Here is a 13841-nt window from a genome sequence, read left to right on the forward strand (position 1 = left end):
TGCACCTGCGTGGAGGAGGAGGGGGGAGCACTTGGTAAAAGTTGGCTAGTTACTGTGACCAAAGAGGAAGAGTAGGTTTTTATACCCACTTTTCTCTACCTTAAGGAATCTTTGAGTGGCTCAAAATCACCTTCCCTTCTCCCCACAACAGACAGTGAGGTGGGTGGTGCTGAGAGAGTTCTGAGAGAACCATGACTGGCCCAAGGTCACCCAGCAGGTTTCATGTGAAGGTGCAGGAAAATCAAACTCAGTTGTCTGGACTAGAGTCCACGGCTCTTAACCACTACACCACGCTAGCTCTCCCAATGCGGACAAGTAACTGATTTAGCACCTCGGCAATTTCCAACATTTCTTTCACAGACATAGCTGACAGGACTCTAGCAAGAACAAATGGACGTCCAGAGTTATCAAGCACACACTTCCTGATACCTTAGTTGTAAGCTGCCTTGAGTGGAGAGGCAGCATTTAAAATTTCTGGATAAATTATTGAAAGCTTATGAGTTTAGGACATGAAGCTTCCTGGTACTGAATCGGACCCTTGGTCCCTCACAATCAGTACTGTCTACTCAGACTGGCAGTGGCTCTCAGCAGGTTTCAGAGAGAGGTCCTTCACGCCACCTTCTGTCAGGTTCTTTAACTTGAGATTGAACCTGGGACCACCTGCATGCCAAGCAGATGTTCTGCCACTGAGCCACAGTCCCTCCCAGTAAGGGAACTGCTGATTTGACCTCCAGGTAGGCAAAGCTGCCGCCAGCCCAACAAAGGTCTTTGAGTATGGACTTTCTTACTCCTGCCATGGATTCCAAGAAGTCAGTGTCAATACACTGGAGGATCAGGATCTGCCTGGCTAGTGTTGCTCAGCTGAAGGAGGAACCAGAGACAGACATCTGTCTACAATGTGGAGGGGAAAAATCCCTGAAGAGAAAATATTCCACATGAAAAACAGGAGGGGTGTTAGAAATAGCCAAACAGATGAAGCTTCTATTGCTCTCTCTGGCTTAGGTGGTTTTTCCAAACATGGACAGCTTCCCAGCAAAGGTTCATCCTCTTAGAGTTTGTGGAATACAAAAACTGGCTGAGCCAGGCAGAGACCAGTGCTCACTCATAGGTGTGATGTTGATTGCAAGGCCAGTAAGGTGGGGAGAGGTAGGTTGCTGGGCCTCAAATTTAAACAATTTTGTTTTGACATATGATGGGTTTTGCAGGTTGTTTCTATTTGCATCATATGGCATGTTAAATTTGTATAGTGGCTATGGGCCTGAAAAGCTAGAATAGTCCTGGGCCTCTGGACAGCAAAGAGCCTGGATGATTGTAGATTTGTGATAAAATGTACAAAAAAAGGAGAGGCACTGTGGCAAGCAGAAACCTGGGGGAGTAGAGCAAGTGAATTCTGCAACAGGGAAATGACTAAGCTAGATTTCTCCTACTTGCAAGAATATTCATGCAGGGAGCACTGAAAAAGTGTATTTCCCCTAGGGTTGCCAACTCCCAGTTGGGAATTTTCTGGAGATTTCAGGATGGAGACCAGGGTGGGTGAAGTTTTTTGGGGGGAGGGGAACGTAATGGAGGCCACCATCCAAACCTGCCAGTTTCTCCAGGGAAACTGACAGCTGTAGTCTGGAGGTAACTTGTGATACTGGGAGGTCTCCAGGGCCCACCTGGAGGTTGGGAACCCTGAGTCCCTTAATTCTGCTGTATGCTATAAACCTCGGACAGTTTGGCTTTAAAATAGGGATTGGAGTTGGAGATTGTGTTCAAGCCTTTTTAGTTTGTGTCTGTCTTCAGCCTACGTTCAACTGTAGAAAAGACTGGCTCATCGCCTTTGAAGGAATACTTGGCGGGGTCTCCACGAAGGCGTGTCTGGCAGTCTTGGGGGGAAAACTTCCTGTTCGTCGGAAAAATTTTGAAACTCAGGAAAACGAAACTTATCCACTGGTTTCTGCGCAGACAGCCATGGCTACGGCTAGCCCAGCAAAACGGCTTCAAAATGAGCTTTCTTGCTCCCTCTGCAACGATTATTTCATGGAGCCGGTGTGCATACACTGCGGGCACAGTTTTTGCCAGGCTTGTATCACTCGTTTCTGGGGGGAGCAGGAGACCGATTTCTGCTGTCCTCAATGCGGAGAAGAATCACTGACCAGAGAGTTAAGACCCAACAAGGAACTAGGAGTCATCGTCGCGGCAATAGCCAAGCAGATGAAATTCGAGATCATCGAAAGTGCCGGCGGGGAGAAAATGTGCGGGGTGCACCAGAAACCACTGACGTTCTTCTGCAAAGATGAAGGAAAGCTGATGTGTCCTAGCTACGCCGGAGCCGAGGAATGCGCGACCCGTATTTTAGTATCTGCGGAGGAGGCTGCAGAAGATTACAAAGTAAGGCATTTCTAATGACAGAGACTTCTAATGACTTCATTGCCCTGCAGTTTTTCGTACTTGAGTGGGACTAATAGGCTTGGCAGGGGCGGGGCTGCCGGGTTTGATGCCAAGCAAGGACCCTTTGCAAGGATTTGGGGAGCCTCGCTCAGCTCGCCACACAAGTTTTAAAGGGGGGGGGGCGCCGAGGCGCGTTAAAGTCTTCCTGATCGCCGGTAAGGACGGATGAAATCGCCACAAATCTACCCGAAGTGGCTGTTTCACTTCGACTCATGGATCAGCTGATTCATTCCTGGAAATACTCCAACTCAACCCCCTTTTCCTTACTTGGCATGGCCTCCTATCCCAGTTGAAGGAAAAAAGATTAAAATGGCAGGGGGAAGGGGGGGATTAGTGGAGTGAATTAGTAGAGTAAAAAGTGCTGCTCAATAATTTTGTTCTGAGCAGCCTGTTTCACACAGCTGAGCTGACCGGGCTATTTACTCACGAGTAAGAGTGAAAATTATACATTATATACAACATAACTTCCCCCCCCTCCCGAAAGAGGGGTAACGTCCCCCTTCCCCCGCTCTCTGGGTACAAGACGGCAATTCCGTCACCTTTGAACTCCCCTGGATTTGTGAACCTGAAAAGAGAGATCTTCCACTGTCATTGGTGAACTGACCATACCTTTTGATGGATCAGAGAAATAAGAAAGAAATTTACAGACAGTGTGCTCCCCAGGGGCATCATTTTGGTGGGAGTGGGAAGTGTGCTCCAGTGCCTCCACCCTGAATTTCAAACTGACATGATTATCCCCCCAGAAGCACATCTCTTCTGTCAACTCACTGGTTTTATGTATTGAATGAGTATTGTGATATACAAGAAGCCAGGCAGCTTATTGTAGCAGCCCTAATAGTCTAGACTAGTCCAATCTTGTCAGAATTTAGAAGCTCAGCAGGGTTGGTACTTGGATGGCAGACCAGTAGGGTTGCTAACCACCGGGTGGTGGCTGGAGATCTCTTGGGGTTACAACAACTGCTCTCCAGGCAACAAAGATCAGTTCACCTGGAGAAAATAACTGCTTTGGAAGGTGAACTCTGTATTTTGCAACCCTACAGACCACCAAGGAAGACTTAGGAGGGCAATGTCACAACCACCTCTGTTTATCTCATCTTGAAAACCCCATGAGGTGGAACTCGCAGGGCTCTTTTTGTAGCAGGAACAGACCACCAAGGAAGACTGGGGTGCTGTGCTTAGGAGGGCAATGGCACAACCACCTCTGTTTATCTCGTCTTGAAACCCCCATGAGGTGGAGCTTCATGGGGTCACTATGAGTCGGTTGTGACTGGAAGGCATACTTTGCCTTTAGGCATTTTATTAGGGAGACATGTTAAAGGGACTAGTTCCTTCTTTGTCTCTCCTTAAAATTTAGTTGTAAAAAACTATTCAAGACTATACCTTTGAACCTTTTAAAATCTCACTCCCCCCAACACTCAAATATATATTTTCCTCTCTCACCTTTCTGCTACCTAAAATAATATGAAATACTTCCCAAGGAGTCCTGCTATCCCCTCCCCAAAGATTAAAATTTAGTGCCATATCTGCATGAATGCTCTAGTTGGTCATAATTCCTACAAAACTGCAGAAGAAGAGTGACACAAATGACTCAACACTTCGTAGAGTTATGTTGAAGTGATCACTTCGTAGAGTGATGTTGAAGCCAGTCTCACTCTTTAAATACCATTATCTCCTGACAAGACACTAAACAGAATTTTTCCCCTCAGCAAAAACTGCAGATCCACTTGCAAGCACTGATGGAAGAGAGAAAAAAGGCCCTGGATTTTCAAACAAAGGAAGAGAAGAGAAACAAGGAGTTTCTGGTGGGTATTGTTCAAGTATTTCAGATGTGTAATATATGGCTCTTCTGTTAAACACAAGGAATGATTTGAGGGCACTGAGTCTATGGGACCATTGTGTGGTCAGTTGCTAAATGAATGTTTTTCCACACACTGACCAAGAAGTGTCAAACTAGGACCTGGGAGGTCCAGGTTCCACTCCATGAAGCACACTAGATGACTCTGGGCCAGTCACTCTGCCACAGGTTAACCTACCTCATAGGGTGGTTGTGTGATAAAATGGAGAAGGAATGTGTGTTGCTTTGAATTCTTTAGATGAAGGTGAGATGTCTAGATAGAAGCACAGCCAGCAGCCATTTCATCCCATTGACATAGCTTAGGGTGGAACACGAGAGAGAGAGATACTGGCCTTCTGTGATCTCAAGCAAAGTCACACTTTGCCAGGGAAATGATGTGTTGGATCCAACCCCAAAATTCTGCAGTCAGCTATATAACTTACATATACCTCCTGAATCGTTGGTTGTACTCATTGGAAGACTCTTTTTCTTCTGCCAAATGCCACCACTTTTTATTTACAGGAAAAGTTAGAAGGTGAGAAACAAAAGATTGTGTCCAAATTTGAGGAGCTGCAAAGATTTCTGAAACAACAAAAGGAAGGTTTGCTAGACCAGTTGGATGAGCTTGCGAAGAAGCAAGAAAAAATTGCTACCAGGCTCTCCAGTGAGATCTGTGTTTATGACACACTCATCCATGAGGTGGAAAAGAAGTGTAAGCAGCCAGCAAGTGTGTTTCTCCAGGTGAGATCTTGGGAACCTAAGCCTTGAATAGACACACACGCACACACACACATGACAGCTGCCCTGTCAGGCTCAAAATGAGAGGGTAAAAGAGACTATCATGACTAGCTGGGATCAGAGAAGGGAGTGCAGATTACCACTCCTCAAACCAAGCTTATTTAGGCGGGAAAACCTGGGGGGGGGGCTTTGTGTCAACTGTAATATTCCACCTGTCAAACTTTGGTCAGGGTATATGAATCCCCAAACTTAACTTTAATTTTTGCTCTTACCTTTAGGATGTTGGTGAAACTTTGAGCAGGTTGGTCACTTCTGCTTTATCTTCTTTGTTTGCCACTGAAACAGAATCTCAATACATGTAACGTTTTCCACTGAAACAGAATCTCAATACATGTAACTGCTTCTGCTTATATTAGTTCTGTGTTAATTTGATCTTTCCAGTCCCTTTGTTGTTTCTCCCACAAACTTTAGATTATAAACTCCTGGAGAGAAATTCTGCTAACTTGTGTGACGTTTAAAATAATTGTGTGACTTTTAAAAAAGATGCTTGTGTTACCCTGTAGTACACCATGTAATCTTGTTATGCTGTCTAAAAATAACACCATCACAGTTCAATATCTGTGTAGAAGTTGCATACAGCTGACACTTAAGATGCTTGAAAAATAATTGATACCTTCCTATTCGGTTGTCCTTTTGCAAAAGCCTCAGGCACTCCAGAGAGGGCAGACCTGTAAAGCGTAGGAAAAACTCCCAACACTATCACTGTGCAACTTTTCAACTTCACTTTCATAAATATTTTAGAGATGTCATAAATGCCTTGGTGGAACAAATCAAAGGTCTACCATTCTGTCTCCATTTGGGGTCAGAATGAAGGGAAAACTTCTTAAAAGCCAAAGCCGTTTGACAATGAAAACAACTGTTTAGATGTGGTGTGGCTGCATCGTCATCAGCATGCCCTGCACAGCTCCTAGGCTGTGCTGCCTCCACTGGGCACAGCCCCCTGATCCTGCCACTGGGGTGCCCAGCATAGCTCCCAGGCTCTAACAATGGTAGGTGCATTCTCTGCACTTGCGCTGAGATCACTATTTTACTTGAGGGGGGTGATTTAACACACGTGTGTGTGTTATCTTTAAGATTTCAGATTTTTCTGCAAACCTGCGGGATCACTCAAGTTTGCCAAAAAAATCTGTTTATTGCAAATGTGGCCCTGATCCATGGACTTAGGTATCCGCAGATAGAGGGAACACTTGGGAAACAGAATATAGATTCCTGGCAGGATGGTCTTAAAGGATGTGATGGAATTTAGAGATACTGCCAGTCTGCAAGGTATGCTGAGCCTAAGTTGTTTAGGGCCTTGGAGATCATTACCAAAGTGATGTAGTGGTTAGAGTGCCAGACCAGAATCTGGGACACGCAGGTTTGAATCCCTGCTCAGCCATAGAAACTCTCTTTCTCGGCCTAATCTACCTCACAGGTTTGTTGGAGGGGAGAATGATGATTTTAACACACTTTGGTTCCCATTGAGGAGAAAAGTGGGATAGAAATAAAATCTTGGGCTGAGTCCAGAAGATTACAAGGAGGCTGGTCCTCCTAACAGCCTATCTCCCATCAGAAGATGGACTGCAGTATTTTGCGCCAGCTAAAGCTTCTGCACTGCTACAGTTGGTATTATCCATGGATTGATATCAGTGTTGCTTACTTGCTTTTAGACCACTTATCCTGGGTCCACTTTCTCCATGACCCTCACTTGTTGAACAGTGCAGATTGGGAGGTTAGCACAAGAAATGCAAGGTATAGGCAGGTCCCTTGCTTGGGTATACAGCATCCAAACCCACAGAATACTATCCTACAAGTTGTTAGATACAAGCCTTTTTCTATCAACCACAATTTAAATTTAAGAAGTCCTCCTTTCTTTAGATGCAAGATATGGGAATTTCAGCAACCACTGGATATTTCTCCTGAGCTGGAAGAGAAGCTTTGTGCCATCTCCAAAAACTACCTTATTATGCAGGCAACAATGGAAGAATTCAAAGGTACTGGTAACCACCACCCCACATTTATACAAATGGGAATCTATTTATATTTGCAGATGGGATTTTCATGTTAGAATTCCAGTTTCTGTAATCCTAGTCATGTTACATTGCTTATTAGATATTTTGTCCTATTGAGCGCATTGACTTGTCTCTGTATTTCACTTTGAGTTTCAGTGAGAAAGGCAGACTAAATCACAGAACCAAATTACCCTTTTGAGAGACTGGGAGAATCTTGGTGGATGGAGCATTAAAGAGGAAAGGGGGAAGAGGTTGGAAACAATCCTCCTGAATCTGTTGTTGTTCAGTCGCACAGTCGAGTCTGACTCTTTGCGACCCCATGGACCAGATCACGCCAGGCCCTCCTGTCTTCCGCCGTCCTCTGAAGTTTGCTCAATTTCATGTTCGTTGCATCTATGACACTGTCTAACCTGAATCTACTGAATTCAAAATAAATTTTGGCTTGAAAGGAAGGGGGGGAAGATTCTAAGTCTATTAGAGGAGATGGACAGCTGTGGTCACTCTCCTGTGTCTTGAATGACATTCAACACTAGATGCCTCTGCATCTGAGAAGAGGGATCAGGATTGCAACCACTGGGGCAAAAACAATAGGATGGGAAACTTTAAAAACCCCTCCAACAATGCGAGGCCCATAATCCTAATTGCCTCTCTATAGCCGCTATTGATTACAAATAGACAGGATATCTCCTCTAGTTGTATTGTACCATCAGGTTTTGAAATGGATTACATTGAAATTTCCACCCCTCTTCTGATGAGTCAGAAAACTCCACCACCACCCCCTTTGAATTCTCAAATCCTGGAGGGTTTTTTCATGTCACCTGTTCCTTTAATGCTCTATACACCGGTCTAGGCTCTTAGACTCTTAAGGATTGATTTGTTTCCTTCAGTTGTTCTGCTGGTACATTGCACAGTTACAAGGAGAAATCAATTGAGTGATAATTTGCAAACCTGCTGGTGGCTGGGAGGAAACACTTCAGTCCTATTACAGTGACTGGGACTTGCTCCTCAGTAGGCATGGTATGCATCTCTTTCTTGTGTGGATGGAGTATTGTGAGATTTTAATGGGGGTGTAGGTGCCATATTAAGTCCCACTGATAACCCTAGGTTCAGCTCTGTTTCCATCGAAGCTTTTACACAGTAATTCACAGCACAAACTATCCTGTGGGGAGCCTCACAGTGTATGAACTTGGTGATCACAGATACAGTCAGCAGCCCTTCCTTTGACTGTATCAGATCTTCCATCTGGCATAATCACAAGAGGAACTAACATACTTGATAATCACAATTCATAAACTAAAATACTTGATAGTGAAGAGGAGAGACTGTTAGGGAAAATAATCCCAGGTCCCTGGGCTGGATGTGGACTGACAAGAGACCAGCCCAACTGGTAAAGACAAAAGCTTGCACTTTGTTCTAATTTATTCACTAAGCAACAAAAATGAGATAACAGAACAGCATAAGACCAAAACACTTTATAACATTTCAATATTCAGCACAGAATATTTCAACACAAACCCAATACTAAAAATAGTGCAGTTGTATGAAATTCAGAGCGCTCCGGACTGGTCTGTTGATGGCTAGCCCCAAGGAGACAAATCTCTAACAATTTATACCCTCTGGATTCATAGGTTCAATCAAAATGACTGATGTAAGGCTAACACATTTTAACAGAAGAATATCTCTAGTACAATTTTACTCTGAACTCATATCCTAGAGATAGTCAAGTATGTTACGTGTCAGATAAACATTCATGGATATCATATCAAGGATCCTTCTAAGAATCTAAGAGCCTTCAGCAGATGAACTAACTGGGAAGTACAGCACATAGCTGTGACCCCTGTTTTAAGAGCATTATTGGTAGATCATGCACTACAGACCTGCACCCGAGGGGAAAAAAACATTGCAGAAAACCATGGGAACCAGAGAAGGAAATGATAACCATAAAAAAATGTAAACTATTCTTTTATACATAGGAAGGCCATAGACTGTTAGGGAAGAATTAATCCCTGGTCCCTGCGCTGGATATGGACTGACAAGAGACCAACCCAAGTGGTAAGAGACAAAGACAAAAGCTTGCACTTTGTTCTAATCTATTCGCTAAGCAACAAAAAGGAGATAACAGAACAGCATAAGACCAAAACACTTTATAACATTTCAATATTCAGCACAGAATATTTCAACACAAACCCAATACTAAAAATAGTGCATTTGTATGAAACTCAGAGCGCTCTGGATTGGTCACCAAGGCATCACAAGGAGCTATTGATGGCCAGCCCAGAGGAGACAAATCTTTAACAATTTATACCCTCTGGACCCATAGGTTCAATCAAAATGACTGACATAAGGCTAGCACATTTTAACAGAAGAATATATCTTAAAGATTTTACTCTGAACTCATACCATAGATAAGAAAGGATGTTATGTGTCAGATAAAGAGTCATAGTTAACATGTCAAGGCTCATTCTGAGAATCTAGGAGCCTTCAGCAGATTGTTTTGACGACATGGGAGAACAGCATATAGCTGCAACCCCTGAGTCAACAAGCATTAGCGTATACTACAGACCTTCATCCATCAAGAACACATTGTGGAAACCCATGGGTGTCTGAGAAAAAAATTATAACCATAGAAAAATGTAAACTAATCTTTTTATACAAAGGAGGTCCAAGGATACTAGGGAACAGGTCAGCCCTGGCTTACAAGAATAAAAGAAGGTAACATCAGGTATACTGCAAAGCTCTATGGGAGAATGAACCAAAGAGGCATAATTCAGACCGCCATACAGAAATGCACCCAGGCTTGCTTAAATTTCCGCTTATATTTCAAGAGGCTTGACCTCTCCATAGCAGTGGGTGAAGTATGTAAGTGATTAATACCAAAAGTTAAACACTTTAAACTTACATATACATTTCTAACAGTAAACATTCAACAGTCTATATACACCAAGTGTGTGAGCAAAACTCAGACTTTAGGTTGTTCTGGAGAGTACATCAGCTATGATATTAGCTTTACCTTTAATATGTACAGTGTTAAAATTAAAATCTTAGAGTTGCAGACTCCATTGAATCAATTTGCTAATGGTGTTTACTTGGTTTAACCAGTATAGTGGTGAGTGATCCGTGCACAGAGTAATTTTCTCCCCCATAGGTAGGGTTTTAGTTTACCTGCGGCCCACACAATAGCTAAACACACTGTTTTGATCACAGAACGATGTTCTCTTTCTACCAATTTTCTACTGAGGTATAGGATGGGGTGTTCTTGTCCGCCTTCGCACACTGACTCAACATGGTCCCTATACCTATATTTGAAGCATCGGTGGCTCAATGCTGGCTCTGTAGTCAAAACAGATTTAAGGTGGTCAAATGCCTTTTGGCACCAGTGAGTGCTCCCTTCTCATATATATCCTACTAAATGTAGCTTGCCAGCATAGATGAAATTCCCAGGCTGTTGTGGGAAGATCCCTCTTCAGAGATCTCAGGCTGGAAAGGTAACAGATCCCCTGCAGTCCCAGTATTCCTGCTACTTGTGCTACTTGGTGGATTGCTTCATGCTGGAAAATTGACCCTCTGTTACGAGGGCAACTTTATGTACTAGACCTGGACTATCAGGCTGTTTTCGTGCAGACAATTTGGTCTCAACGGGAGGAGGATTTTGGAGTATCCACACCTCACTTTCCATGGACATGCCCCTTCCTGTGGTTTTGTCTGTTGTTTCTGGAACTTGGCTTTGCTCCAGTCTTTCTGGAAACACCTGAGTTCAACCAAATTTCACCATCAAAACAGGCGATTACTGACTAATCTCTGTTGTATCTCTTGAGACCTGTTCCAAATGAAAAATGGCTTCCCTGGATGTACTGGGAATATAAGAACGGGGAACCAAGGGTAGGGATAATTGTATATTTCTCACAACAGAGTGAGATACTCAGTACTGTGCCCAAAGGGACTGGTACTATTTAACATTCAGATATAATCTGTTGTCAGGAGTATCTTCCCAAATTAAGTGAATGGCAAACAAAATGGAAATTAAGTTGTGTAAGCATAAAGGGTAAAAAGTCTCTCCCCCTAACTTCACATGGATTTCAAATAACAAAAAATATTGGAAGAAGTTTTGCTCTTGCATCCAAGTAGAGAATCTGGACTAAACAATTTTAAAAGGCTTCGTGTATGCAAACTGTTGAGCAGCAGAGTTCTCCGGGATTTATTTATTAAAGGCTGTTTATCAACCTTTAAATCTATCTTTTATTGAAAAAAGGAATAGTTCTCTTTATTATGTTAGACAGTAAGAAATACAGGTGTGTGAAAGTTAACCCTACAATAATTGTAAAAATCAGTGCTAAAATGGTCAAAGTCCCTAACATTGCTTAATCATATTATGGTGAATAATATTTTAAAAAGCAAATGTGGTTTCAGGTTTTTGTCTCATTGCTCTTGGGGATTATCAAACAACCCAAGTCACACACATCCAGAAATCTCACCCAATCCTCTTCAGAGACTTCCATCTATAGAAATCTGATTTGCTTATCACAGTAGTGCATATTTATAGAAAAATAGCAATCTTTTTCTAAATCTCTATCTTAATCAGATGATTACTCCCTAGATAAATGACTGATTCTTAACTAGATATGAGATCGTCAGCTGAAGTACAAATGTGCCAATCAGCAAGTGCACATGAATTACATCTGATATAGTAAGATGAAGTTCAATCTCAGTTCTTAACCTCTATTAAAGAGCAGTCTTTTCGGTGACTGTTTCAATTAACTGTCAAAGATTAAAGTAACTTTAAACAGAGTTTACTGACTGCATGAACTGTTGAAGACTGCATGAACTGTCGGTTAATATGCAGAATCAGCAGAAGGAAAAAGCTGGTTGTAACAGCTACCGGTACAGAAATTAAGCAAACTCCAGAGCACGATGAAAGACAGGAGGGCCTGGCGTGATGTGGTCCATGGAGTTGCAAAGAGTCAGACTCGACTGTGCGACTGAACAACAGACTGAACAACAACAACTGTTACAGAAGCTGAACAGTTAACCCTAACCCTCTATGCACCTGAGGCCAATCAAGGCTGCACATGCTTGTAATTTGCATTTGATTGAAGGAACAGTAGTGGGTGAATAAACCCTTGTGGGGGCATGTTTACAAAATTATGCATGATTTGGATAGCACAGATTTCTTTTTCCCTAACCCTTAACATAATATACTAGGCTGTAACCTCAGAATACTCAAAAGAAAGTAGTTCTCACAGTACATAATTAATCCGTGAAGTTTTATCAAAGAAAGTCCATAATAGCTAAATAGATGATGGATATGAAAGGGAATTAGACACATTATTGAAATCCTGATAACAGCTATAAACTGCTATAGTTAAGTGGAACCTTCAGGTCAAGAGGCACTGTACTTGTAGCTACCAGTTACTAAGAGTCATATAATAGAGGAGGATTGTTGCCATTATGCCCTGCATATTGGCTTCCTGGAGGTATTTGGGTGGCCACTATTGGAAAAATATCCTGGGGGAAAAGGACCTTTGGCCTGGTCCAATGGAGCTGTACTAGTGAGCTCTACTTCACTCTCATCTAGAAGGTCTGCTGTAATGGGCCTGGGTTCAGTTGAACTGTTGAAATATTCTTCTTCTTTCCATTCTTTCCCTTTCATAGTAAAAGTCACCCTTGATCCAGACACGGCTCACTCCAGTCTTAATGTATCTGCTGATCAGAAAATTCTGAGACGGGGATGTGGTGAATCGGAGTTGTATCCTCAGCGTTTTACAGAAGCTTCATGTGTCCTGGGCTGTGAGGGATTTGCTTCAGGGAGACATTACTGGGAGGTGAAGGTAGGAGAGGAGGCATCTTGGGCTGTGGGGGTAGCTAGAGAATCTGTGGATAGGAAGGAAGAACTCAAGCTAAATTCAAAAGAGGGTATATGGGTTATGAGAAAGGAACCAAAGTTCTGGATAGAGCCTGCACGTTTAAGTGCAGGTGGCCTCACTTTAAACTCTGTTATTCCTAAAACAGTTGGTGTTTTTCTGGACTACAGATTAAAGAGGGTGATGTTCTTTGATGCTATTCAAGGAACGGCTCTGTACACTTTCCGTTCATGCTCTTTTAAATATGAAAAAATCCGTCCTTTCTTTTGGTTGGGGAAGCCATCATGGAATTGTAAGGCTAAGGAGGAATGTTATATTCAATGAAAAAAGGAATAGTTCTCTTTATTATGTGAGACCGTAAGAAATACAGGTGTGTGAAAATTAATCCTACAATAATTGTAAAAATCAGTACTAAAATGGTCAAAGTCCCTAACATTGCTTAATCATATTATGGTGAATAATATTTTAAAAAGCAAACGTGGTTCCAGGTTTTTGTCTCACTGCTCTTAGGGATTATCAAACAACCCAAATCACACACATCCAGAAATCTCGCCCAATCCTCTTCAGAGACTTCCATCTATAGAAATCTGATTTGCTTATCACAGTAGTGCGTATTTATAGAAAAATATCAATATTTTTCTAAATCTCTATCTTAATCAGATGATTACTCCCTAGATAAATGACTGATTCTTAACTAGATATGAGATCGTCAGCTGAAGTACAAATGTGCCAATCAGCAAGTGCACATGAATTACATCTGATATAGTAAGATGAAGTTCAATCTCAGTTCTTAACCTCTATTAAAGAGCAGTCTTTTCGGTGACTGTTTCAATTAACTGTCAAAGATTAAAGTAACTTTAAACAAACAGAGTTTACTGACAGTTGAAGACTGCATGAACTGCCGGTTAACATGCAGAATCAGCAGGA

At 42.4% G+C, this 13841-nt stretch overlaps 1 protein-coding gene and 1 long non-coding RNA gene across 2 annotated transcripts in view; both read left to right on the forward strand.

Moving 5' to 3' along the window:
• LOC107124501 overlaps window positions 1–13841 on the forward strand; it is a 56061-nt gene that overhangs the window by 40812 nt on the left and 1408 nt on the right. The window contains exons 15-19 of the mRNA XM_015427980.1: window positions 1786–2373; window positions 4790–5008; window positions 5284–5306; window positions 6923–7038; window positions 12706–13206. Of these exons, the coding sequence (XP_015283466.1) occupies window positions 1786–2373; window positions 4790–5008; window positions 5284–5306; window positions 6923–7038; window positions 12706–13206 (1447 nt within the window). The remainder of the gene's footprint in view (window positions 1–1785; window positions 2374–4789; window positions 5009–5283; window positions 5307–6922; window positions 7039–12705; window positions 13207–13841) is intronic.
• LOC107124523 lies at window positions 4213–7030 on the forward strand. The gene is made up of 4 exons (XR_001482987.1): window positions 4213–4235; window positions 4790–5008; window positions 5284–5306; window positions 6923–7030. It is a non-coding gene; the product is annotated as an uncharacterized LOC107124523 (long non-coding RNA).

This window comes from Gekko japonicus, unplaced genomic scaffold (genome assembly GCF_001447785.1).
Source record: "Gekko japonicus isolate JY-2015 unplaced genomic scaffold, Gekko_japonicus_V1.1 scaffold1007, whole genome shotgun sequence".
NCBI classification, from domain to species: Eukaryota; Metazoa; Chordata; class Lepidosauria; order Squamata; family Gekkonidae; genus Gekko; species Gekko japonicus.